General features: G+C 40.7%; 1 protein-coding gene across 5 annotated transcripts; it reads left to right on the forward strand.

The window, feature by feature from the left end:
* Positions 1 to 68: 68 nt before the first annotated feature.
* Positions 69 to 27,565, forward strand: trim3b (tripartite motif containing 3b). Of its 5 annotated transcripts, XM_034140499.1 has the most exons (17): positions 11,740 to 11,859; positions 15,052 to 15,227; positions 17,276 to 17,405; positions 18,286 to 18,396; positions 18,524 to 18,675; positions 19,956 to 20,136; positions 20,362 to 20,463; positions 20,551 to 20,649; positions 21,062 to 21,214; positions 21,676 to 22,054; positions 22,699 to 22,802; positions 22,926 to 23,093; positions 23,209 to 23,377; positions 23,800 to 23,841; positions 24,513 to 24,583; positions 24,672 to 24,812; positions 25,063 to 27,565. In XM_034140499.1, exons 2-17 carry the CDS (start codon positions 15,082 to 15,084, stop codon positions 25,213 to 25,215), a joined length of 2,301 nt encoding a protein of 766 aa, XP_033996390.1. In that variant the 5' UTR covers positions 11,740 to 11,859; positions 15,052 to 15,081; the 3' UTR covers positions 25,216 to 27,565. The 5 variants fall into 5 exon arrangements, with proteins under 5 accessions (XP_033996386.1, XP_033996388.1, XP_033996390.1 ...); XM_034140495.1 differs by lacking the exons at positions 11,740 to 11,859; positions 23,800 to 23,841 and adding an exon at positions 69 to 241 and having other exon boundaries at positions 18,488 to 18,675; XM_034140497.1 differs by lacking the exons at positions 11,740 to 11,859; positions 23,800 to 23,841 and adding an exon at positions 69 to 241 and having other exon boundaries at positions 15,052 to 15,195; positions 18,488 to 18,675.
* Positions 27,566 to 27,884: the final 319 nt, after the last annotated feature.

A 27,884-nucleotide genomic window follows, 5' to 3' on the forward strand; every position in this document is an offset into this window, starting at 1 on the left:
CTCCTGTCAGCACACACATACATGCATTAAAGCCAGATACTGATCACACTTAAACACACACACAGAGACACACGCACACACACACACACACACGCAGTGTTCCTGCCTCCCTCTCTTCACTCTCTGTGTGAGGTGCGCTTTGCTTTGGCAATGCTGGGTTTTGCGGACGGATATCGCTCCCCGTGGAGCAGCGCGTGCTGAAACTTCCCTGTTACTGTCCTTCATCTGTCAGGAACCTGCTGTAAGTAAATCCCTCTCCCAGACACTCGCTCTTTCATGTCATCCCCACTGTGTGTGAAAGTGCTCATTCCCTCATCCTCCACTATTTCCTTCTCTCACTATCCTCGCCTTGGCAGAGAGTCAGCCTTTCTCCCAAATCTCCCTCTGCCCTGTTTCCCCTCCACTGATGGACGCGTACACCTAATGTTGTCTTTGTGCAAACTATTGCCGCAGGCCATTTGCTGCTCTGTGATGGGTTTGTACTGTGATAACCTGAGAATAGTTCCTGCGTGACAGTGTTTGACACCATCTCTGAGGCTGACTGGGCTGTTTGTATAGATGAGTGATGAGATATGCTGCGGTCATCTATGCCTGATAGAAGGTTTGGGGATATTTAAAAAATGATCCCTGGAAGTAATTATGTGTAGCCTGTGTCAGCATATCAAAACATGCTTCACATGTTTGCCCTGAGTGTGTAATAATCAAGATGATGGCTTGTATTATTGAAGTGCAATTTTACACAATTCACTTAGAAAAACAGCTATCCCTCTCAAAGTACTTTATACACCCTTCCTGTCCCAGAAAAACCTTTTACAGCTAAGATGCTATCAATAATTCATTGACAATGACCTTAAAACAAAACTGTTTTGCCTTCTAAAGTTTGCCTTTACTCAGTCAGTATTTGGGTTTCAGGAGATGTTAACCTTATTATTCATCAGCTCTACAATTTGATCTCATGATGTAATCTGAATATATAGTTGATGATGTTGTGAGCAGAAATATTACCTTGGCATGAAGCATATGTATGAATAGAACTCCAAGCAGACACCAAACTCAGGGACTCAGGATATGAGTGTAACAGAAGCATTGTGTGTAGATAGCTGGGATATTGAACAAGCATATTTAGAAAAATAGTGATCACCTCTGGTCGCTGTGGGGGGAAGTTGAGACTGGAATGTCCAGCTGGCATGGGAGGAATGTCACCGGAGCTGCATGGGAGGGGTGAGACAGGCGAGGAGAAATGTAAACTTCAACATGCACTGAATGATTAACTGAATGGTTGCAAATACTCTAACCACTGGATTTTCTGCCCCATTTGTCTTTTTAACTGCCACTGCACCTAGCTGGCTCGTGTCTGTTCAGATGTTGAAGTTGTCATTGTCATGGTCAAAGAGCTCTCACTATGCTAAGGCTGTTAGCTGAATTGATGTATCCACCAACAAGCAGTGCAACAATCGATGAAAAGAGAGATGTGAGGATCATTTTATGTCCAAATAAGGCCTTTGTGCGATTGTGTTTACTCGTTTATTGTTATGACACAAATGCTGAACAAGCCATCTTTGTGTAATTTAATAAGATAAAATACAACCTTACAGTGATAGCCAGCTACATATACAGGTGTGTGTGTGTGGTGTGTGTGTGTGTGTGTGTGTGTGTGTGTGTGTGTGTGTGTGTGTGTGTGTGTGTGTGTGTGTGTGTGTGGTGTGTGTGGTGTGTGTGTGTGTGTGTGGTGTGTGTGTGTGTGTGTGTGTGTGGTGTGTGTGTGTGTGTGTGTGTGTGTGTGTGTGTGTGTGTGTGTGTGTGTGTGTGTGTGTGTGTGTGTGTGTGTGTGTGTGTGTGTGTGTGTGTGTGTGTGTGTGTGGTGTGTGTGTGTGTGTGTGTGTGTGTGTGTGTGTGTGTGTGTGTGTGTGTGTGTGTGTGTGTGTGTGTGTGTGTGTGTGTGTGTGTGTGTGTGTGTGTGTGTGTGTGTGTGTGTTGTGTGTGTGTGTGTGTGTGTGTGTGTGTGTGTGTGTGGGTGGTTGTGTGTGTGGTTGTGCTGCTCCCTTTCGTCCTCTTCGCGGACTTGATCAGCTCTAAGGTGATTGTGTTGCCATGGGTAACAGCAACTGTATTCCTCCTCCATCATGCTGGTCTACATTTATGCTTCATGATTTTATTTCTAGGTTGAATGAGTATGAGCAAAGTTTAAAGGGTAGAGGAATTCCTAAGAGAGATGTAACAGTTTCATCTGGGAGTGTATGTCCGTGTTTAGCTGAATTGTTATTACCCTCTGCTGTCAAAGCTGTTATGGCTTTAATTGCTTTTTATTGATTTCCAGTTGTATTGATTCACCCCAAACTTCCAAATTCACTTCAAAAAAGCCATTCTTGCTATTACTCCGTAGTTTATTTACAGATGCCCAATCTCGGGTTGCATATTTAAAGTGGTCAGTAAGTGTTGTCATTGTGTTTGGGTTGTCAATCTCGTCCATTACTGTGTAGAATAAAAATGTGATTGCCTGTTTGGGCTTTTCCTTCAACCATATTTACTTTGCAGGCTATTGCGGGAAGAGGCATGTTGTGAAAGCTTAGTGACTGAGCTGAGAGATGCAGTCATGTCATGTTGGATATATTTAGATAGATCCCTCAGGGATGTGCATTAATAGCACTGGCCATATTGTGCCATTTCTTCAGCATTTCATGTAACATCTGGAAAGAAAACACTCTTGTTTTTGTCACGCTCACAGGTACAGATCAGAACCCAATAGCACGACACAGATACAACCAGTGTTCAGAATGTTCAGTTTAATCAGGTCAGGGACAGGCAGGGTCAAAACCAGGAAATCCAGCAGTCAGGCAAACAAATCCGAGAAGGGGCAGGCAGAACAGGGCTCAGAACCAGGCGATCCGTCAGACAGGCAAACAAATCCAAACAGGGGGCAGGCAGGAAACTCGAGGTCCGATAATAGGCAGGCAGGGGTCAAAACCGGGCAGGACAGGTAACTAGGCAAGAGATAATCAAACGCTGGAGAGCTTGGCAGAATAGACAAGACAATCTGGCAGAGGACAAGTGAGAGTCAGGTGGTATAGGAGTAATGAGGGAATGAGTAGCAGGTAAGGGGGAGGGCTGGGGAGACCATTTGAGGGGAGTGAGCTGATTGCAAGAGCCTGGAGGAAGGTTGGATCTGAAATGACAGGAGAGTTAAAAACAACAATAATATGTGTCTAACTTGTGACAGTTTTAACCTGTTTTTATATTACTATATTCAGTGAAACCTTTTGTGAGATAAATTGCTTTAAAGATCAGATCATTTTATAGTTACAAAAAGCATACACTTCAACTCAGAAGGTTAAGCTCTTTCTTATTTTAACCATCCTTGCCACTGTTCTTTTCTCATGTCATTATAACATTTGTGATTAAGCAACATTTTAATTTGAACGAATGGTCTTTGTGGGTATTTGGAAGCTGCATATTCCTTATAGAGGAAGAGAGCTACATTTTCTCCATCTATTGTATGCTTGCAACTCTGACCTTTCTAGTAATACTGATATTTGTGTATTGATGCTTCAGTCAATACAAGCTCTGATCTGAAGGTCCAACAAAGAATATATTCATGTTAGCATACTAATTGGCATTATATAGAACTAGTAGTACTCAGACTTTGACGTCAGGCTATTGTACATAAATACAGCTGAAGGATAGATTAGTATCACTCGCTTATCTGTTAGAATAATGTACTATTGATGTTCCTGTGTTCACTGTCTTGATAGTAATCCTTGAAGCAGTCATGTGTTCAATGCTTCTTGTAGGCACTGTGTTCATCATAGAGGCCTTTTTATATGTTGGCACTGAATGTTATTACTGTATTCCCTCCTTAGAATAGCAATAAGAACATCAAGACTGTCATGGTCATGCCGTAGTCAAACAAATAGCTTGATGATGGCAGTTAAACAAATAAGAATACAGTAACCATGCTGTAATCGTGTTAGGCAAAAAAGAAAAGTAACATATATCTAAAGTTCTTTAACTGAGGAATTACTTGTGTTTCAGGAAATGCTGATTTATTGTATGTGTGGGTTCATTATGTTTTTGCATTGACATGCTTCAGTGGTAATGGTGTGCTCGAGTTGTGTACACCTGTGTGTGTGTGTGGGTGTCTGTGTGTGTGTTCACGTGTGCTTGCATGCTGGAGTGTGAGCCGTGTGCTAATATGCTGATACAGGCGGTTCCTGTGACAAATTCCTGCCCAGCTTGGCTCAGATTAGGCAAGCTGATAATTTTAGCAATGCTTAAATCAGTCAGTCCCGCTGTGTGTGGACAGCGCAGAGTGGGTACTACTCCTCAACATTTGTCATCCACTACATCATCTTGCCAGAGGACTATTAAGATAAATGTGTGTGTTGTAACGTGTTAGTCAGCTGACATGCTTTTTTCTGCTCTGCCATCATAGCAGAAATCTGGTGTTTAAAGCGGACTACAAGACAAGCAGTGTGGAGTCACAATGTGTGGTCACTGGTCAGTACGTGTTTGTTTTTTTTAGACAGAAGCAGCACAATTCAATCCTTCATTTGAGGTCTAGTTTGTGTCAAGATGGCATCAAAGTGATTAAACTCTATGGTCATTTTAAGGCTTTTGTCCGAGTGGATTGCATTTCATTGGGAAGAATTTATGTTATTTGAGGGAATTTGGTTTTTAAGGCCACAACCCTAGTTCGTCTTGTTGATTTGCAGAGGTTAGCAAACGGTCGAATCATAAATCTGCTGACCTATCAGCATGACGAACAAATGATGGAATTTCTAATCCCCTTTAGTAGATGAATTTCCACCCTGTTAGGAATCAAAGCCCTAATGCACATGCATGATTCAAGGACAGGGTTTTATATGATGAGCAGCATGAAAAAAAGACCTCCACCACACCATGGCGTGAAGTTGGAATATCCCCAACTCCACGTCATGGTAAACACATCTTTATTTCTCTGACATCTTTCACCATGTTTGGTCATGTTGTCTCTTTGATGTGAAGGACATGTGAGTAAAGCACCCATGGCAAAGCGCTTTTATTCTTTTGTTTTGATTGGTGTTCCGGATATGTGGATCTTACATAACCACAGTTTTTTCTAAAAGCACCCAGATGACGAGCATCTGAATTCCCCCTGCATCTTGAGAAATACATACTCAGTCAAAGTCTGTTAAAAGTAAAACACTGTAAACATCTTAAATGTCTAAGTTCTTATTTTGCCATGTGACATTGAACTAGCTGTTTTATGTTAATATATGTTTAGCTCACAGCGTTTTTTCCCTCAGTTATTTAAAGAAACAAATTATGTCAGGATCAGTTCCTCCACCCTGTGGCACACGCTCCTCTATCACTGAAAAAACTCTCTCAGCGGGAAAGGGTTCGGCAAGATAAAAAGAGGGTGAAGAGTAAATGCCTCATGTAATATTCCCTTTGAATATTTTTAACTTGAAAAATATTTAAATGTACACTTTGAAATGTGGATTATAAACTGTGGATTTCTTATTTCTGTTGTGTTCGTTAACAGGCTTGTAGCTATCCAATGCAAATTCTATGGATGTTCAACTGAAAACAGATGCATGAATAATGAGTGCCTATGTCAAATGATTTAGTTTGAAATTCATAATTCAGTACAAAGGAGAGCGTATGGATAGGAGATTTCCCCTTTTTTTTACCAAATTTGGTCCGATATCAAGAGGTATGTGACAGTATGAGTGTGCTCTGCGTCAAGCACGTTAGACATGTGATGGAGCCTGTATTTTTCCCATGGCCATGTGAAGACTCTGGTTAGTTGAGATGCAGTTCTAATGTCTGTCTTGATGTTATTAGTCTCCAGAATCTCTTGATGAAGCTCTGTTTGAGAGAGAACAGAGGTAATAAGAGCGGAAATTGAATGGTTTCATAACTGAAGTATAGTCGCTTATTGTGATTTAATTCAGGGATGCAAAAAGTTCATTATAGGTATTATTATTTATTTATTGTGAGGCAAATTGTGAGGTTTTGTTTAGGTCAAGGCTATATGTCTCTATATATATATATATATATAAGAGCTGGTGTAATTGTCTGACCATCAGAATTAGAATGAGAAATACTTTAATAGTCTTAGGGGGAAATTGGTATTTGTGAAAGTTGTTCCATCATAGAATGAATAAAAAGTTAATAAATATAATGTATTATAATATAAGAAGTAAGAATGTGCAATGAAAGATAACATAAGATATAAACATAAGAAGGAAAGTAAAATGTCCAATAAAAGATCAAAAGTCAAGTGCAAACATTGACTCAGTGCCTGAATAGAAATATAGTAAACAAGAGTAAAGTGTTGTACCTTTTAGGGAATTATTTGAGATTTTAACACTTTTAATTTTGATCTCTCAAATGAAAGCTTATTTGTGGGAAGTGGAGCTCTCCGCACACAGTTTACGCTCACACACCTGCTTTCCCTGAGGCGGGCTGCTGTGCAAAGACAGCTGGGAAGCTGCCACAGCTTTCCAAAGGAAGCGTCATGTTCGTTTTCAACCCATCAATCAATCTGTGAATGCATGCACGCTGGATTTACTATGAGGTGCCAATAACAAGCTTATTTCTTAATTTTAGTGAATGGTATTAAATGTCTACATAGTCCTACATTGTGCATTTATTATGTATTTTTGCATTTATCAACTTCATCTTGCTTTTCCATTCTAAAGTTTGCCTATAATCCCACGTGCTGGCAACATTAAAACCCAGTAACCCCAAGGCAATGATGTCACTGCTTTAAGATGCTAACAAATACTTAGCATACATGAAGTCCATGTTTCAGACAGTTATGTAAGGCTGCAAATGTTTATATTTATATTGTTTTTCTGAGTATTACTATGCCGGTCATCTGAGGATCTCTGTGCTTTTCTCAGTGTATGTGCAGCTATGGAGCACGTGCCTGCCAGTGGTGTGAAGCGGATGAGAACTGATAGCTCTATATATAGAAGTATGTATGTGGAGGCTTAAGACTGGCCTGAGCAGGAGAATGGTGGCTTTCCGTGCACACTAGAGATAGTTACACAGGCTCGTCCATGCACGCCATCTATTATCCTGGGTGTGCATTCTTGCACTGCTATATTTGTGAGGACCAATTAACGGTTCAAACCCTCAGAGTGTGTGTGTTTATACAGTATGTGTAACTTTAGCAGCGGAGAAGAATTTGGCGAAGGGGGGCTATTGACTCAGATCGAAACAGCTGACTGTGTGTGTGTGTGTGTGTGTGTGTGTGTGTGTGTGTGTGTGTGTGTGTGTGTGTGTGTGTGTGTGTGTGTGTGTGTGTGTGTGTGTGTGTGTGTGTGTGTGTGTGTGTGTGTGGTGTGTGTGTGTGTGTGTGTGTGTGTGTGTGTGTGTGTGTGTGTGTGTGTGTGTGTGTGTGTGTGTGTGGTGTGTGTGTGTGTGTGTGTGTGTGTGTGTGTGTGTGTGTGTGTGTGTGTGTGTGTGTGTGTGTGTGTGTGTGTGTGTGTGTGTGTGTGTGTGTGTGTGTGTGTGTGTGTGTGTGTGTGTGTGTGTGTGTACACATTATCTTTGTGTCCTCTCTCTTCTTCTTAAGCACTTTACCCCTTTCTCGTCATCCACATGTTTCAAAGTGAACCTTTTCTAAACATCCCAATCCTTATGTTTTAGATTGCATCAAAGACAGGTAGGAAGATGTTACAGAGCATGAGGTAGGGAAGCTCATAAAACTAAACTTAAAGTGGACCTTTCATGCTATATTTGAATAATATATTGTAGGGCCATACCTATATAAAACATGTCTGTGAAGTTTTTTTTTCAAAATACCAAACAGATTTTAGCCATGCCTCATTTCGCTCTATTTGCTCTTTTCCAGCCGTGTTTTTGCAAGGGCTGATTCTGTGAGAAGTCTTCTTCGCTGCTTTTGTGGCAGACTACAGCGCCACTTACAGGCCTGGCATATGTACTCCAGTGCTTTCGAGCGGCAATGGCCGTGGCCGTGGCCCAACCCCCCATTCCCCTGATAGGTGGAGAGTTGCCCATATAGGCGGAGCACCCCTTTTCTGACGTCAGAACAATCTGTATCAGATCCGTTGCAGCCCTGTTTTTAGAGATTTGGGTAATGAGGAAAAGAGAGAGGGTTGTGTTTTCTGACACTTGGTGAGTTCCCTGACACACCGGGGACACATATTTATGTATAAAAGACGTACAAAAGTGAATTTTGCATGATAGGTCCCCTTTAAAGAAAGAAAAATAACAAGACATCAGGTGTGCAGCACAGATTTATTGGCTGTTAGCTAGTAGGCACCACCCTTAACCCTTCAGCTAACTCTCACCCTTTCAGCTGCTTTCTAGTCACATTATTTGTCGTGAGAATACAGAAGATGCACAAAACTACACTGTCATTACTGTTACTGTTCCTCCTCCAGGGCAGAATGTTTTTCTTTTATTTGTTGCTATTGCATAAGGCACAGAATGCATTGGCCTGTTTCTTCCTTTTAGCTCTCACTTAAATTCCTCCCAAAGCATGTTATGGCCTTTAGCCTTAGAGACACATTTTAGGTAGGATAATTGGAGCCAAATTCTGAGAGAAATCCATACAATTGTGTTTTCCTTTTCAGATTATCTGTTCTTTTTCATGCATTCAGTACTCCTTTTATAAGATGTGTGTTTTATTCAGGAGTCTCATTGTAGGAGCCACTGTTAGTTGCTCTTCCTCTGGTTTTCCTAAAACTTGCATTTCAGCAGAATAAGTGCAGGGGTAAACAGCTGGTAATAATGCTGTGTCGTGCTCGCTGCAGGGACGACAACAGCCTTTTCCAAACGGCTGCCCACGCTGGAGTGCTGCATTTGGTTGATTGACTCTGCTGGATACCCTTAATTACTTATTGTGGAGCATGAATACAAGACATCCAATAAATGGTTCTATACAGCGGCAATATGTTTGTGAGAGTTGTTTTGTTTTGAAAACATCAGGGGCCTCATTTATAAAGGGATATACGCTCAAAAAATGGCGTACGCCAGTTTCTACGCAATGTTTGCGATTTATAAAATACTAACTTGACGGGAAAATGTGCGGTCCTCCACGCAAACTCTAACCCATGCGTACGCACTAAGCACACAAACGGGAGAGACGAGAAACTGCGACACCGTTGGCAGAAGGAAGAATGGAGAGAAATATGTGGAAATAATACCATAAATAAAATGTTACCTCTCATTTATCAAATATGAAGAATTCATTTTCAAACATTGATTAAAGCCAATCTTTAAATGATTAAACAAACGCCTGTTTGAGACTCCTCAGTGCACACAAAAACATAACTTGGAGAAATAAATAAATACGGATATGCTATTTAAAACCACCTCGAATATGTTGTGTTAATGTTATGAAATGTTTTCTCATAAATGATGCGGTAAGCAGGAGGACAGAATTACGTCTAAACTGACGCCGTTTTGAATTTCTATAGGTTGTAGATACGAGCATGGTTTTATATACTATCACGTTTAATCGTGTTTTATGCCGTTTGCCAAGACTTGATAAGTCGCTCGTAAAACACAGGAGGTATGGAAACTAAGAACACCATATGTGGTAAATTGTAGGCTACAGCTAATATAACACAATCCATTAGTTGTATTTCCTTTAACTGGTGGATTATGGATATATAGTTGCTGATCGACAGCTGGAACACAAACCACCAAATACAACAAAAATAATTCAGATCCAGTCGTCATGACTCCACTCCGGAGGGATTCCCCCATCATTTCTTAGAGTTTCTCATCAAGGGGGTGTCTCCTGTCCCCGGGACAAACACACTGCCTGAGGAAGGTTATGTGTATTTTTTTTGTCATTAACTTTTTTCGGACCACTTATTTATTTATTTTGGTGACGAGCCGACCTCCATGCTGCTACTCTGGTTCAAACTGCATCCACCAAACAATATGATTTATATCGACCTCCCCACAATAACCAAAATCTGACACGGTGTGAGATGTCTTTTTTAGCTGTTCTATCGTAATTTCCTGCGATCTTCTTCATGCAGTCAGTCAAAAATGAATGAATGAATGGGCGTTTCTTTGACTATGTATAGGCAAATATGGGCGTTACGAGTCGATTGTGATTTATCAAGGGAAACAGGCGTAGGGAGTGCCGTACGCACTTCCCTCGCCGGTACGCAATGTTTTGTGAATCGGAAAATGTATGTACCTATTTTTGTGCTTTGTACTACGTAAGCAACCTTCCTACGTCAATCCTACGCAAGGCGTTATAAATGAGGCCCCAGATCTTTTCACTACTATCAAGTTGATTAAGCTTTATATAAAACAGTTGTAAAACAGTAGTGGCACATTACTATACATTTCATTTTCTGAATGGTTTTTCATCTTTATACTTTACTTCCTGTTACAACCATGTGGGCCATCTGGCCTGTGAGTGTAAGGATGGGATTTTGGAAAGGTGTGCGTGTGTGAGCATGGAGGAAGCAGAGCCTGAAGCGAGGGCAGAGAGAGGACACAACAAATCCGCACAGATTAATTTCAATTGATGTTTTTGTCAGAGAATCGTCATCTCTTTCCCCAGATTAAACTATGACCACTCGAAAGGACGGGTAGTTTAAGGGATTGGGTGCAAAATCATTCTGTGACAAGATAGTTTACCTTAAAATAAAAAGGATAATCCCCTTTTCCATATTAAGGGTCTTTTCCTTATCCCTCTTTATGTGTAATTTGATATCTGCGGAGAGGCCTCTGTTCCAAACTCTCATTTTGGGGGATTTTATTTATTTTGATGGTGACATCAGGAATTATGTAACTCTACATTTTGTTTGGCTGCACGTGTGAACTTGGCTGGCTAAATAATGACGTGTTTCTTCATAACTGTAACTGGAGGCCAGATGAACGTCACTCTTCAGCTGCTTTTTCGCTAATAGGAGCAAGCTGCATTCAAGAACTAAGCCAGCGTCCGTGCCTAATAATCATCCTTTTGAGTGTTTACATTTCACAGATGATATTCAGCAGGTTAAAGGTAGGGTAGGTACATTTGAGAAACCGGCTCGAGATGCTCGAGATCGCTAGAATTTGAAAATACACAACCGGAGAAAATCTGCCACTTCCTTACAGAGCCCCTCCTCCAACACACACGAACGCGCACATGACCAATGAGGGCACGAGATAAGTTTGTGCACAGATGGAAGGCTGACAGGCAGGTAGGCCATCCAGTTATTTTAGCCGGGCCGGCTAAAATGATTGGTCGTGCTTTTTACAGTATTACGGCTTCCACAGATGACATTTTTTTATGGATTTTTTGTCAAAGCACTTAAGATATTCATTGCTATCGGGATGTTAAGAGCATTCCATGGATTATAACAAAAAGTGTATCTCGAGCCGGTTTCTCAAACTTACCTACCCTACCTTTAAGATTGTATGTGCAATTCCTTTCTGGATGTAAGATCCATGTCCTTTCAGCCTTGACTTTTTTCTTTTTCTTGTCTGTTTCAATCTTTCCCTCTCACTCCCTCTGACCAGCACACATTGTTGGCCTATGATGCAATCTCTCTTCCCTGATAGTTTAAGTTTCATGGACAATCGGAGCGCAGGAGTAGGAGGGAATCCAGTCAGTTCATGCTTGTAAACAGCACTGACAGGAGGAGGGACTTTCAATTCACAGTCCCACCCTCTGTTGTCATCCCTGTTCAGCCTTGTTCAGTCTGTGTGTTTGTGTTGTGGTGGTGGGAAGAGGAAAAGCAACAGAAGGAAAAGGGAAAAGGAAGTATGGTCAGCAGGACCGAGGGGGGAGGGGGGGGGGGAGTCAGTGTGAGTCAGGGCGTGAGCTGATTCTTTCAAGTTAACACAGAGCTGCCATGGAGCCTTCTAGATTGATACTGCACTCTACTGACAGTAGGTAGTCTTTTTGTCAACTCTGTGTGTTTTCCTCATAGTCATGTGTGCAACTTACAATTTAGGCTCAGTTGTTAGTAGAGAGAAGTGTGTGTTTGTCAGAGTTTATACAGTTTAATTGGTGCTGCGTGACAGTGAATGGCTGTGTTTACTACTTTTCTTTTGAATCTGTGCGTCCCTTTCCTATACTCAACTGGGAAGGAAAGGTTACATTTCCTGTCTTACTCTTCATTTTCACATGTGTTTTATAACAGTCACACAGCTATGAGGATCTTATTGTACAGTAAAGCTACAGCAGAGCGCTGAACGGGACAAAGAAAACAGTTACTTTTGTATTCGGTAAAGCCTTCTGTTGGTGAATGGGCTCATTGTGTGCTAACTCTGTGGCTGTTAGCTTGTTGTCACACAACATGCTGCCCTCATGCTCTTTAACATACACACGACCAATCTGTCACACAAACTGTAATCCTGAAAGATTGAGGAATTAGTGAGGGTCACCAGCAACATGTGCTGTTATTACTGTGTATAAAATGGCCCAGAGAAATATAACACATTTCATATTGATGGCATTAGTTGACAGTCCTCTGCAGGATATGTCCTCTCATGCATCATTTTTGCTTCCTGCCTGGGCTTGGCTTGATCCCACTCTGCTGCCTCTAACTTCAGCGCCTTAAATTTGCATGTCTTCACTCACTTTTTGAACTTCCCAAGCTGTCACTTAAATGGTCATGGTTACTTTAGAGCATCAAATCGAAGCATCGTGGCCTACTTAGACGTTTAAGTGGCCAAGTTGGGACCAAAACACAGTCTGTTGAATGCATATAAGTATAAACATATGAGCATCCACTCATCTGCTCGAAAGCATGACCACTATGTGCATGTTGAACTTTTTCCCTCAACTTAAAGTAAAGTGGGAACATACAAGAGCAAGTGAGTGATTCAAAACAGATGGTTTTAGCATTTGAGCTACTTTTATTTATCCAAATGTTTTCGAGACAGAATTCCTCATCGGGATTTATTGGACTCCAGATTCTTCTTTGCTTTGGTCCATCCTATAAAAAGATGTTTTAAAATACACCCAACAGTAAATAAATAAGTACCAGCAACTTTGCTACAGTATCCAGCAGTCCTAAGAGCCGCAGTATTATTTTAGTTTCATCGTCATTGCTTCTTTGCCTACCCACTTATACACATGTCTAAATTTAGAAAGTCGTCATTATGATATTAGTATCAGTGTGTTCTAGCAGAGAAAGAGAATCACAGGGAACAGCACTCAAGTACGGTACATCCTGTGGCTTATCCCTAATTATTTCTGCGTTCTTTTGAGAGACATTTAACCTTCTTTTCATCAGTATCGAACAGTGACAACTGGATAATCACAAAATGCCAGTTTAGAGTGCAGGGCTTATAGAGAACAATGCATGTTTAGATTCAGACAAAGCATAAGCTACTTACCTGTAATCATTTATGTTAGACGCCCTGCCAATCCCTTACCAAAGTGTGAATGTGACATGTCACTCTTATGGTTGACAGCTTAAGAAGTTACCTTTTATCCTCACAGTCTGTGTGTCAGTGGATCCTCTGTGTTTGTGGGCAGTGGGCAACAACTGACATGTGTAAAATGGCAGGGATTGGGAGCTGTATCCAGCAGTGACAGATGTGCGGGTGTGGTGGGGGGATGATGATTGTCAGTGTGGTTTTTTTTGTGTGCGTTGTGTCTGTCCTCATCAATGAGTGTGTAATGTCCTCAAATACTGTACATCTTAAGGCCAGGAATGTTTGTTTTTTCTGAGACGTGCTGAGACACTGTGTCTGATGTATTAATAATTAACGTGTTCACCTACTGAGAAAATGTGACTCGACTTCATTGCTGAAGCAGGTTAGCAACACAAAAATAGAAATGGTATGCACAGAATTCCTCAAAGGTGGCAATTTTAGACCAAAAGTCAAATCACACTGTTTTCCAACTAAAATATGTTATGGTCTCTTTTCATTGCATGTGTATATTTTATGTTTTAGGACATTTCTCCAATAGATAACACTTGATCTTCCAACATAATTTGCACATGTTGTGCATAGCTTTGAGAACATGCTGCAGAAGCATTTTTAACGCACCACTGTAATTAATGTGTTTATGCTCGCACTGATAAATGTGAAAGTGGGTCAAGTTGGAGTTAACACTGTGTTTGTGTTGCCAGGCAGAATATCAACAATTCAAGCTGTATTTCTATTATAGATGTGATTGTGTAAGGCATGGGGCTTCCTCACAGAGCTCTGATCTATCTTATATTGTCAGCTACATGTATACATGGCTTTATATTCAGAGTGTTTGTTTAAGTGTGGCATCATTTTTTTCCATGAGTTATTCAAATGAGTGCAAACATGACATCCTTTGCACATAAATTATAAAGCAATTTCTAACCCTGACAGAATTAAACTGTGTTAAAAGGCAACGTTATCCCTTTTTTAAATTGAAGCTAAATGGTGCCTAGCCAACACATTTAAATGCAGGATTATAACGATTGACAGATCATTAAATACAGAAAGTATCAGTCATTTTTAAACATACAGCACTTTAAAGTTTCACTTATACAGCAAACTCTTAATCAAAGACTATAGATGTAAAATGGTGCTCTGTTCACATTTCCTTTTGAATGTTATAAAAGCATATGGTTAGATGGAGAGAGTTTAGCAGAGTGAGAACTCACTCGCAACTTGTAAATATAGACAGACAGACACAAATAGAAAAACATAGACGCTACTCTGCACATTCAGTTTTCCCTTGTGTATGTGTGTGTGTAATATCACAACAGGTGTGTTCAGTTTGGGTAGCATGTGTGGCCAGTAAAGCTTGATTATAATAGAAGGCCCCTTCTGAACCACAGTCTGCACTTGTTGTCTGGTTTATTTGATTGTTTTGGCGTTATCCAAGATGTTCATCAAAAGCCAGGCACAGGGCCATACTGGTTTCTCTACATCAGTTTCAGTCTGTTTACTGATTACTTCTATTTCACAGAGGTCTCTTTCCGCTAGCTTTTGTGGTATTAACCTAGAAAAAACACAATAACAATGGATGAGTTGTTGTTCTAAATCAAGCAGCTTTGTTAACTTTGGTTCCTGGTACCTCCTGTGGTCAGTTTACAGAGCATTAGCAGCCCTGATATTAATGCTTTCATCTTTGTTTCTCTGCAGGTTAACCGCTGTCGTTGTCCGTGGCTTCAAATGTCCTCTCCTATGGCAAAGCGTGAGGCGGGGAGCACCAGCCCTGTGGTGCGTCAGATAGACAAACAGTTTCTGGTCTGCAGCATCTGTCTGGATCACTACCACAACCCCAAGGTGCTGCCCTGTCTGCACACCTTCTGTGAAAGGTAACTAACATTTGTGCTCTGTTTCAACGATGAATGAAGTCCTAATTTCCCACAAACCCCAGTCTCTGCTCACACCATCTGCTACATATAACTTTTTCTGGCCTTGCAAAGAAGTTGATACACCACTCTTGCTATGTCCCTTCCAGTAATTATCCTCCCATCCTTTTATTGAAGAATTCTTGTCATACTTACATGTCTCCAAATAGCGGGACCTCATCTTCTGCAAATCCCTGGCCACAATTAAACAGCTCACAGCACTTCTCCTCCCCGACTCTAGCTGGGATAAGTGCATTCCTCAGCATCAGGGACCGTCAAAGTCTGAGAAAAGGCTCATTGTTGGGAGACACAATAACAATTCCTCAATCTACAGTTTCTTAGAAAGATGACACCCCCTCCAGCAATACTTACTGGGGCCTTTTTCGTGCCTGGCAAAGCAGAGGAGGCTTTTGAAAAGCTTGTTGTGGGACAGGGTGGGAACATGGAGAATGAAGAGGAGGGCATGTTGTTAGGTACAGAGGACATTATGTTTCAAACTGGTTTACTTCCAAACCTTTGATCAAACCAATATTTATGGAACAGTTTTGAATAGCCACACAGAGTACAGTATAAATCCTTTTTACAGGCAGTGTGAGGGGCCTTTGCCCACCCGAGGGCAAGTTAAATCCCCGGTTTAACTGGATGGCATGTGATCTGGATCCCTGCTGAGGTGAACAGATTTATGTCTGGGGCTATAGATGATGTTGCCAGACAGATGTTTTAATACTGGGTGGGTTGATCCCATGCTGGGCCACGGCTATTGCATCGCTTTTAATTCTGCTTCCTTTTACTCTTTTGCGATTATCCTAGTCCTGTGCTTATATTCAGAGATCAGGGTCATGAGTTTGGCATGGATTGTGCAACTGTTTTAGATGATGCCAATATAAATTAAGTCTTTCTACAATAGGGGTGTGTGGCAACTTGTACTCTGGATTGCAGGATTTTAGGATATGTGTAGTGGTTAGCAAGTTATTCACAATTGAATTTGATTAGCTGCCTAAATTCAGTAAATAATATCGTTTTATATGGATACAAATATGGTGTTGATCATTTTTAGGGCCAACATTTTGGGAAAAAATTAACTTGAATTGGATGACATTTTTTGGAATATGATATATTAGATAAATAATTTGTAAGTTGCAAACAGATGAATGTTATGGATGTTCTTTCAAAAGTGCAGGTGTTTAACAGTTGTATGGCCTGTGGAATGAAACTGTAGATATAGACTTTTGTTAAAGCTCACCGTTGTTATCAAGCTAAACACTGCTGCAGTTTACCAAGGCCCAGTTAATCAGGTCACACTGGGCTCAAAAAGTAAACAAAATGTTAGCATGCAAACAGAGAAGCTGCCCGGCATCCTTGTGTTCAACAACAGAGTCACCGACCTCAGGTTACGTCCTGCGTCAATCACAAATAGTGATGACAGAAGTTTAGAGAAACAACCATACATCTCATTCTGGGTTGGCTATCGGGCTGAGTCAAGGCCAAGAGTGCGGTCCAGCGGTTTGCATACTGCGGCTCAACTTTGCTGACTGTCGCTTTCATTCTGCCTTGAAGGTTGTCTAATGTTGAATGGATTGCCTCCAAAGGGCAATTGATAAATGGATAAATGTGAGACTGATCACAGCATGAGGCCGGAGTCCAAAACACATGCACACAGACAGACATGCAGAGGCATAAACAAACAAACATCTTATCTACTCTTTGTGTTTCTGTTAGACACATTGATTTCCACTAAAGATCCACTTTCTCAAAGAGGAAGTGTGTTCTCCAAGGATCTGGGTTGTGTAGATTGACACGAAATCCCACTTTCCTCCTATTTGTTGTGACAGCAGCACTATTTAGGCACTATCTCTCAATGACTGTGATAAGCTCTCTCTTGCTAGTATCTTCTCTCTCTGCTTTAAATTGATTAATAGAATAGAAATTTGAATTATACAATAAAACAAGAAAAAGTAATTGCTTTGATAGATATTTTAATCATTTTTTCTGTATTTGTTTACCTCCTCCAGTTGTCTTCAGAACTACATTCCCCCAGAGTCCCTCACACTCTCGTGTCCAGTGTGTCGACAGACGTCCATTCTGCCGGAGAAAGGGGTTTCTGCTCTACAAAACAACTTCTTCATCACAAATCTCATGGAGGTTTGAATCTTAATCCCTTTTATTAGCTCTAGTCAAACACAAATGTATTAGCCAAACAGAAAGGTCAAGTGTGTCACAGGGATCAAATGACAGAACGCAGATTAATTATGAGGTTAACAACAAAGCAAGGATTAATTACAAATAATGAAAGATACTCAAAGGAATGGGGGGAGGCTCTGGTTGTGTTCCTGTAACGCTGTTTTTGGAGTACCACTCTTTGTGCAGAGGGAGGACATTTTTGCAGACTGAGGTCATCGTCAGTTCTTCTTTTCTTTTTTCACAAGGGGCTCTTTTTAAGGTTGGTTTTAAATGTAAGGTTTCCATTGTGCATGTAGAGGTTAGGATTCATGTTAGCATTCAGATTCTATGGAATGGGTGTATTGAATGGAGGGAGCTGAAAAAGTACATCAATGTATGTTTGTGTCGTGAAAAGATTAAGTAAACTGACTACAAGGTTTGAGGACAAAGAAAGAAGTATCTTAGTTCTCATTAACATATACCGTAAAGTCATCAGTTCGATTGAATTCTGCAGCAATATTTGTTCAATCATTACCCCACCTCTTAATTGTCCACTGCCAAATAAGGAAAAAGTAAGCCCTGTTAAATATTTATAAAATAGAAAATAAACCACCCCACTACAGTTAGTCCAGCAGATATGTGAATGAATTGTGCTTTTGATGATAAAAACATGAACTTTGGCACACTGTTAGAGCATGCCCTAAAGGAAGATATTTGAATATAGGGCCATCGCATATTTGTCCAATGGCGCCAATGGCGGCCATTTTCAAAATGTCACATATCTGCTGGACTAAGTTCATTAGAAAATGTCTGTTGTATCTATTAAAAGCAGCGTAATGACATTTTAAATGTTTTCAACCAGGTCCTTCAGAGAGACCCCGAGTGCTCGCGGCCTGAGGCCTGCAGCGTCCTGGAGTCCGTCAACGCTGCGGCCGCAGGGAAGCCCCTCTGCTGCCCCAACCATGAGGGAAAGGTGGGAAGAACTTTGTGATGCCCAGTCATCATTTCTTTTAGCAATTGTCAAAGAAACAAAATACTAAAGTCCCTACATATCTGCTGCAAAGCCCAGCAAGAGTGAAGGAGTTTGTCTCCCCCTGCAGGTGATGGAGTTCTACTGCGAGTCCTGTGAGACAGCCATGTGTCTGGACTGTACATCGGGGGAGCACAGGGAACACGTGACCGTTCCTCTGCGGGACGTCGTGGAACAGCACAAGGCTGCGCTCAAGACACAGCTGGACACCATTATGAGCAGGTGGGGACTTGAGACCTAAATAAAGCTTTCAGAATATACCACACTTGAAGTCAAAGCATTACATCACATTGTGCTGACGCTTTTATCCAAATCAGCTTACAATAGGTGCAACAAACCATAAAGATAAAAAGCATGTTATGATTATAGCGGCAAAGGCCCATGTCCACCAGTTAAGCCCCATGCCCCCGGTACCAAAACGCAACATCTTGCAAGAAACAACGTCTGAGGGCTTCTTAACATTTAACAAACTATGAATGTGTCATACCCACTTAACGGGAAGAAACTCAGCTATCAGACAATATTTACAATATATTAGCTAAACGAAACACAAGGGTAATAGCAAGCCTATAACGCACTTAGCACAGAACTCACGGTAGAAATACTTTATTACTTATCAGATCTGCACAAACAAGATATCAGCCAAAACTCAGGGCAGCGAAGGCAAACCCAGACAACACACCACGTAGCTTTACGGAGCCAAAACGGCAAATATGTCTTACCTTTGCTGTTTTCTGATCAAAAGTTGTGTTCAATGGCATTAAAACGATAAAAATGCTGCTGAAGGTTAATCCAATGTCCATCATCATATTTATGGCTATAACCTAGTTTTCAGTTTTCAGTTTTCAGAGCGTAACATAGTTTGGGTTTGGGTTTGGGCAAGCTGCGTGCGCATCACTCTCATTCCTCAATGGTAACGTGTAGGTGGATTTAGGAACTTCCCCTCGATTCTATTGGCTCTAACGGTTCAAAAGAGGTGTCAATCATCAAAATCGACCGAGGGGGGCCAGAGATATGGCAAATCCACCCAAATGACCCCAGAAGTGTTTTTGTGTGTTGCTAAACCTCTCTAAAAAGGTCACATACCACTTGTTTTGCATCAATCTTGATACAGGGTACTTATTATATGTTATAGTTTGGATTCCTAAAGCTTTTAGTCTACTATCCCATCATTCAAGCGTGGTTTTCACTGTAAGTAATGTTTTTATTTTGGACGGACACAATAATTTAAATTTTTTTTACTATGTTCAATCTGAATTTACTTTAAAATAAAAAAAAATCTATATTGATTTTGACTTTTTTACATCCAACTCACAGGTTTATCATTGCTTTGAGAAAAAAGATTATTAATTTACCCCTTTTAGAAGTGAAGATATGGTCATTTGTTCTGGGAATGTCAGACCTGAAAAACAGGCTTGGGGCTTAACTGGTTATAGAACCATTTTTGTAGCTTTATAGCTCGTTTTTCATACAATTTCTGTTCACATAATGTCATCTTGCAGACTCCCTCAGCTAACATCATCCATCGAGCTGGTGAGTGAGATCTCCCGCCAGCTGAATGAAAGGAAGAACGAGGCGGTGGCAGAGATCACCAGTACGTTTGAAGAGCTGGAACGGGCGCTGCATCAGCGCAAGACCGCCCTCATCACAGACCTGGAGAACATCTGCAGCACTAAACAGAAGGTATATAGTTCACATATTCACATGTACCATGGATGCACTCAGACAACTGCACCTGCAAATGTGCATGCTCATTGTCTAGTGCAGGATCACACACAGGCATTTATCATTCAAGCATGACCTGCCATATGTCTTACAATCCTGGCAAACATATTTCAGCATGCTGTTCTTTACTATTTCTTTCTTTGATTGTTTCTGTTTTCTTAACTTCCTCTCACCTGAGTGCAGGTCCTGCAGGCCCAGCTTTCGTCTCTCCTCCAAGGGAAGGACCACATCCAGAGCAGTAGCAGCTTTACAGAGCAGGCTCTCAGCCATGGGAGTGCTACTGAGGTGAGCAAGCTAACAACCACAGATGGGAACATAATATAATGAAGAAGAGTTTTGGATAACAAATAAAAATGATGTGTCTCTCGCCAGGTGCTGCTAGTTCAGAAGCAGATGAGTGAGCGGGTCACAGCACTGGCCAGACATGATTTCCCAGAGAAACCACATCAGAACGCACATCTGGACTGTCAGGTATTACATGTGTGGTTTATTTTATCTGTGCATTTTTATTCTGGTGGTCAGACTGATAATCCAACATGGTCAATTCATGATTTAATCTTTTTGATTGTGAGAGTTTGCTTATTGAAATAGTTTTTTGTTTAATTACTCCATTCATTCTATACTTTCTTGGGGATCTAGTATTGGGGAACTACTACATTCTTCATCCAGAACAAGTTTAGTCTGTCACATAAAAGTAATTAGAATGTAAGAATTAAGTAAAAAAGTCATAGTATAGTATTTAATACAACAAATTCATGGTAAAGTATATCATAATAATTCATTGTATTTTCTATTGTAAAAAAGTAGAATTAGCATTAGGGGAACCTGTAGTGAAAAATATTGTCTGTGGTGGAAATATGATCCTCTCTGCTTTCTGCTCCAGGTGGAAACTGAAGGTCTCCGGCGCTCCATCCAGAACCTGGGTGTCCTCCTCACCACCGCCGCTGTGGCTCACACCTCCGTCGCCACGGGAGAGGGCCTCCGCCACGCAGCCACCGGGCAGCACCACACGGTTACTGTGACAACGAAAGACAAAGTACTGTTGTTAACGCTTATCCTAACTGCCATTTCCTACATGTGTGGAGTGAACTCTTGATATTGCTAGCAGATTAACATTATGCTTTTTCTTTAATCAGTTTGCGAATGTACTTTAGTCACACACTTTCATTTTGTTTTCCATTTTAATTCCAATTTCCTGATATTTTCTCTGGACGCTTTGGTTACAAAGGCAATTGAAGAATGATTATTAGTACCACAAACAAACTTGAAAAGAGTGTCAGTGTCAGTAGAAGCGTTAAAGGTCCCCTATTATACTGTTTTTCATCAATATATAATAGGTCTCAGATATATACAAACATGTCTCTGAAGTGTTTGGCTTGAAATACCAAACAGATCATTGCAGCATCCCAGAATCCCCGTCAGTAGAAGATGCAGCTTTAATAGGCTGCAGCCATGTGCGTATTGTTGTTACATGTAATGAACATCCTCTCTCTGCAGGATGGAGAGCTGGTGCGGACGGGAAATGCTGTTTTAAAAGCAGAGATAACATCTGCTGACGGGAGCCGCATTACAGAGGCAGACGTAGCGGACAATAAGAATGGGACATATGAGGTGGGCTACACATTACGAGTGGAGGGAGAGTACTCTTTCTCTCTGTTGCTGTACGGCCAGCCGTTGCGTGGCAGCCCTTTCCGCCTGCGAGCGATCAAGCCCTCAGATGTGCCTCAATCTCCGGATGACGTGAAGAGAAGGGTGAAGTCTCCCAGCGGCACAGGAGGACACATACGGCAGAAAGCAGTGCGTCGGCCTTCCAGCATGTACAGCACCACCAAGAAGAAGGAGAACCCCATTGAGGACGAGCTCATCTACAGAGTGGGTAAGTCCAGGAGAGACAGTACTGCAGTGTACACGGCGTTACTGCAGCATCAGCTCTAAAACCACCAGACTAAGGGACAGTTGCACTGTTGGAGGAGCCTGTGACCTAAGATTTTCATTGTCACAACTACACTGTAGCTATGCACACATGACAATAAAAGCCTTGAAACCTTGAATCGTCAAACCAAGTACCATGAAGACATCACACTTATTAACAAAGCAAACTTTCTAAAGCTTGCATCATGTTTGAGATTGACAACTTCCCCTCTAGGTAGCTTCTGTTTTCACTTTTTAATAGACTACAGAGTAAAATGTCTTGCTGTGACTTGATAGAAGAAGTCACATCAAAACATTTTTTTTATTCTACAAGCTACAGCAGGTTGACAGAAGATCACAAGCTTATATTTTTGCTTACTTCAAAGTGGACTCTGTTTGTTTTAGATTGTGCTTGCTGAAGGTAAACCATTCTCACTATGGACTATCTTTCTCAAGCAGGACAAGTATTTATGATATTTTTTTAACTGTACTGAAATAAACACAAATCACCAGCTAATTGTAGTCCAAAACCACTGGTATGAGCCATTAAAGCAACATTTTAAACATGGAGTAGCACATCAACTGAGTGTTTTATTATTTATCCGTCAGGTTCCCGTGGCAGAGAAAAAGGGGAGTTCACAAATCTGCAGGGAATCTCAGCCTCTTGTAACGGCAGAGTTGTGGTTGCCGACAGCAACAACCAGTGCATACAGGTGAGACAGACACACAGAGGAAAGTGCATGTAAGTGCAACCATGAATGTATTTGTGGTCACAAAATATGGTTATACTGTGTTCATGACACATTTGACTCACAGTAAGATGGAACTGATTACAGATATTCTCCAACGACGGCCAGTTCAAGATGCGCTTTGGGGTCAGAGGTCGGTCTCCGGGACAACTGCAGAGGCCGACAGGCGTCACCGTGGACATGAACGGTGACATTGTGGTGGCCGACTATGACAATCGATGGGTCAGCATCTTCTCGTCTGATGGCAAATTTAAGGTCAGATCTCAAGCTAGACAGTCCTGAAGTCAAATGAGTAATGTGCTCAAACAATAGCCTTGGAAGAAAAGGTTATAACATTGACATATGACCTCTTTGTCTCTCTCCCTGACAGAATAAGATTGGTGCAGGCCGGCTCATGGGTCCTAAGGGTGTCGCCGTGGACAAGAATGGACACATCATCACTGTGGACAACAAGGCATGCTGTGTCTTTATCTTTCAATCCAATGGGAAGTTGGTGACTAAGTTTGGAGGCAGGGGGACGTCAGACAGACAGTTTGCAGGTGAGACCAAGGCCTCAATATGCAACTAATGAAGAAGTGCTATCAATCAATGTTCTCTATTTCAATGAAGAGATCTGTCAATGATGCAAGAGTGTCTGCCTGCTTTTTAAGTTCATCTCTCATAAGTAATAATTGAACACTCAACAAGGTTTTGTTGACACCTTTACCGTCAGTTACTGCCACGATATTTTCCACTTTTTATGTCTGAATACAGACCATTGCATCCCATGTAACATTCTGTTTGAACATGTAAGACTGTATACTTCTAGGTAAAGCCCCAGGTGACGCAGCGGCCCCCCCCGCTCCCCCCACAAACTGCGTCTGTGCGGATCAAACTACTCCTTTTTCTTCTCTGTTATCATTTATCTCTGACTACCTATTTTCCTTTCTTTCTGTTTTCTTCCTCCTGTTTTTCAATCTAGAAAAACTTGGCCCATACTTTAATAAATCTGGCTCAGTGTTCAGTAAGTACTAAGTGTGGCCTTGCTGCAACCTTAATCCCACCACAGTGCGGTGCCCTCTGTCTAACCCGATCCCTGATCATGTGTCTGCCCTCCTGACAACTCAGATTCTTGACAAATCCAAGCTTTGCCTGTACAATAAGAATAAGATATGCAATTACATGCTATTGTAATAATCACCTACTATTACAATATTGACCATATTGTCATGTGCATTGTTTTTAGCCTACATGAATAGGAAGAGATTAGTGTGAAGGATTTGTACTGCCCTGTCCCATGAAACTAAATGATGTTTCCTGTTAAGATAATCAGTGTTGGGAGCTACAGAACTTTTTATTAGGAATCTAATAGGCAATAGATTTCACTTTATATACAGTAGCTACCCAGGAATGTTGATGGTAAATCTCAAAGTCTTGTGCCTTTCCCAATAATCTAATTTGACTGTTTTGACATTCTGAAAATTATGAAACAACTCGCGTAAAGCATCTAATGCATGAAAAGTATGCCAATCGCAAATCAGTACAGCTAACCATGTGATCAAACTAAGTTAATTAGAGCTGAAATTGTGGTTCAAACGACCAACTAACAGTCAAGAGAATGGTGATAAGTACGGGAATGTGATTCTGTTACAAGTAGAGTGAACTTCACATTAACTCGTCTCTCTCTCCCTATAGGTCCGCACTTTGTTGCAGTGAACAACAAGAATGAAATCATCGTAACTGATTTCCACAATCACTCTGTGAAGGTAAGACATGCTCAGTCCGTAATTCACATTGAATATGTGCATCAAAGAGGTGGACAAAGTGTTTCAATTCACTGACTTCCTGTCCCAGGTGTACAATGCAGATGGAGAGTTCTTGTTTAAATTTGGCTCTCATGGTGAAGGCAACGGTCAGTTCAATGCTCCCACTGGAGTGGCCGCGGACGCGAATGGAAACATCATTGTGGCTGACTGGGGCAACAGCAGAATACAGGTGAAACAGGCAATATTCTATAAACCTCACAACTTTGAACGTTTTCTTTAATATAGCATTGTTTATCAGTAATGAGAAATATAGTAGTTACAAAGAAAACATTAACATTAAATTATTAACAACAGGAAACACTTAACAATTAAAGTACACTATAGCAATAAGGACATCAGTACAGCAAACTACAGTCGCTCATGCTATGGATCGTTATGATATGAACACTGAAAACGTACCTTTATGTTTTTGATTCCAGGTGTTTGACAGTGCAGGCTCCTTCTTGTCTTACATCAACACCTCAGCAGACCCTCTGTACGGGCCCCAGGGCCTCGCTCTCACCTCAGATGGACATGTGGCTGTGGCCGACTCTGGAAACCACTGCTTTAAGGTTTACAGATATTTGCAGTAGGCTGAGGGAAGACCTCCAGACCGGACCCCTGCTAAGTTAACAGTGCATACTGCTCGGGGACATGGAGCTGCAACGGGCCTGCACTCTACACTGGTCCCAGGTTCCAGAAATTCATTACCTTTTCATTTAGTCTCTGCACACTTACAGTATATATACCATCACATTTCCAAGTTTCAAAGCAATCTGAGAAAGATGTTTACGTGAAAAACAACCAAAAACACTAAAACGAAATAAGCTATTAGTCCCCAAAAATGAAATGAGTTCCCTTTGTAAAAAATAGGCTACCCTGATGAAAATAAAGTTTTAAAGGTCACCTATTATGCAAAATCTACTTTTTTATGTCTTTTATACATAAATATGTTTCCTCTCTGTCTTAAGTGATTCGGAAAGTTTCAGGAAAAAGATTCTCTCTCTTCTGTTCTGATTTATGAAAATGAGCTGATCAGATTTTGGCTACTTTGTGATGTCACAATGTTTTTTGGGGTTGTGCAATCAGTAGCCAATAACAAACCAAGGTAACACCCCCCCACTTTATCACCTGAATCTTTTCCTAGAGCACCATTGTGTTCTTTTTAAACCAATCATCTCTCAGAGGGGCGTGGCCAGCAGCAGCTCATTAGCATTTAAAGCTACAGACACCAAATCAGCACTTTTGGAACAGGGCTGAAACAAGAGAGGTATTTGGCAATATCTGTTTCGTATTTCAAGCCAAATACTTCAGAGACATGTTTTGTATATATCTGAGACCTATAATATATTGTTCACAAAGAGTATAATACGGGACCTTTAAGAATGAATGCATTTTCACAAGCATGAGGAATAAAACATCCCATTATCCATATTTTTCTATCTGATCACGGTCTACTTGAGTGTTTTTGACAGATTCCACTAGGGAAAATCAACTGGGAATGAACCTCTGGAACAAGGCGTTGCAGCTTTATTTCTCTTTTATGTGTGACCTCACCAGTAGATAGTGTGCCAGTCTGAAGTAGGTGATGCACTGCTATTTCTTTTGGGCAACACACTCAGCAACCAGCAACCAAGGCGAGACACAGAAGCAGGAGTGTACTTCCTGTTTTCTGAGGACGCTTTGTGTTTTTAGTAACATGCTCAGGCCTTTCCTTGAACACTGTTGCATGTCAGTGTGCTCCAAGATATGACCCTGTTGTCACTGCCTTCAATTCTCATCAGCAAACACAACAGAACACACGAAGACAGTAATGTGTATAAAGAGTTGTTTCTTATTTTTCTCCTGAATTTAGACTATTGTTTTCTTTTATGGCGTAAGATGAGTTGACTTATGTGCACATGTGTTTTGGTACCCAAAGACGAGCAGCAAGAAGCACAACAGTTGATAGAACAAGGTTTTTGAACACAAAATCTGACTACTTTTGTTCTTCTATTAACCAAAACAAACTTCATACAATGGTTCCGTTTCCATATCTACAACCTAATGTAGTTGTGTATATATACGGTATGCATATTTAAGTGTACATATGGATTGGGTGTCCATGTTATTTCACTATTTAACCAACTTATTACAGCACTTACACTGGAGCATTATACTTATATACAATTGAAGGTCATGCCATGTAGGAGCCAGCTGAATGGCTTGCAAACACTAATAGAACAACTTGTATACTCACTCTATGTTTTTTCTTCTAAATACTTAATTTATTTTTCTTTTCTTTTCTACATAATTTGTTCTACAAATTATTTTTCTAATTGGTGCATTTGAACTGTATCCTCTTTGCCAAACATTTTCGTACATAGGCCTTGTGACTTGTAGCACTGAAAGCTGTTTTGCCTCTTCCCAGAGCTCACATCCTGAACTACAGGAACTTTTCCTTCGGCCAAAACGTTTTGTTGTAAGTTGTTGAACATTGCACAAGTACAAATATTATAAGAGTTATATCGTTTGCAAGAGTATTATATGCCTGTGTATAGTTATCATTAAACATAATCAGAAAGTGTACTGTATATTACAATCACATTCTTGTTGTAGCTGACAAGCACCTTTATCATGGATTTTTCCAGTATTCATTTTCTTGGTTGTTCAGTGTTTTAAAGGTGTTCTGTGCATCTCCTTGAGAAACACAACGAAGCTAAAACCAGAACGTTTTTACCTGTATTGTATGAATAAACTATTTGATCTGTAATCCAGTCTTTCCATCTGCATTTCTCCTTTCCTGGAAAACTATGTTATTTCTGATCTTTTTGACTTTCCTTATTCATAAACATGGCGTGTGTTCCTATGGTTTTATTTGTGTCCTTGTTTTACCTGTAACTGCACATGTCTGAGTGAAATAAAGGAAGCACATACTGTGTAAACAAAACAGTACACAAACCATATTGTGTGGCCTACTGTATACTGCAAGAGGCCAATCTTACAAGTAGTAATCACTTTTATCATGGCAAAGGTATAATTGTAAATATTAAAGTCATACGCTATGAAATATTGTGCACATTTTGTTTTCACAACAAGACTTCAGTAAACTAATGCCTTTTCTGTACATGTTTTTTATTCTTAAAATGGGTATAAAGGCATATGCTTGTTTACTTTATCAGAAACCAATATATTCATGCATTTTCTTACCAAAATAAGTGAAGTCAGATGTCTCGTTAAGGGTTGAAGTCCCATCGTGACAGGAACTTTGGTTTAATACCAC

This window comes from Trematomus bernacchii, unplaced genomic scaffold, assembly GCF_902827165.1.
Source record: "Trematomus bernacchii unplaced genomic scaffold, fTreBer1.1, whole genome shotgun sequence".
NCBI lineage: Eukaryota > Metazoa > Chordata > Actinopteri > Perciformes > Nototheniidae > Trematomus > Trematomus bernacchii.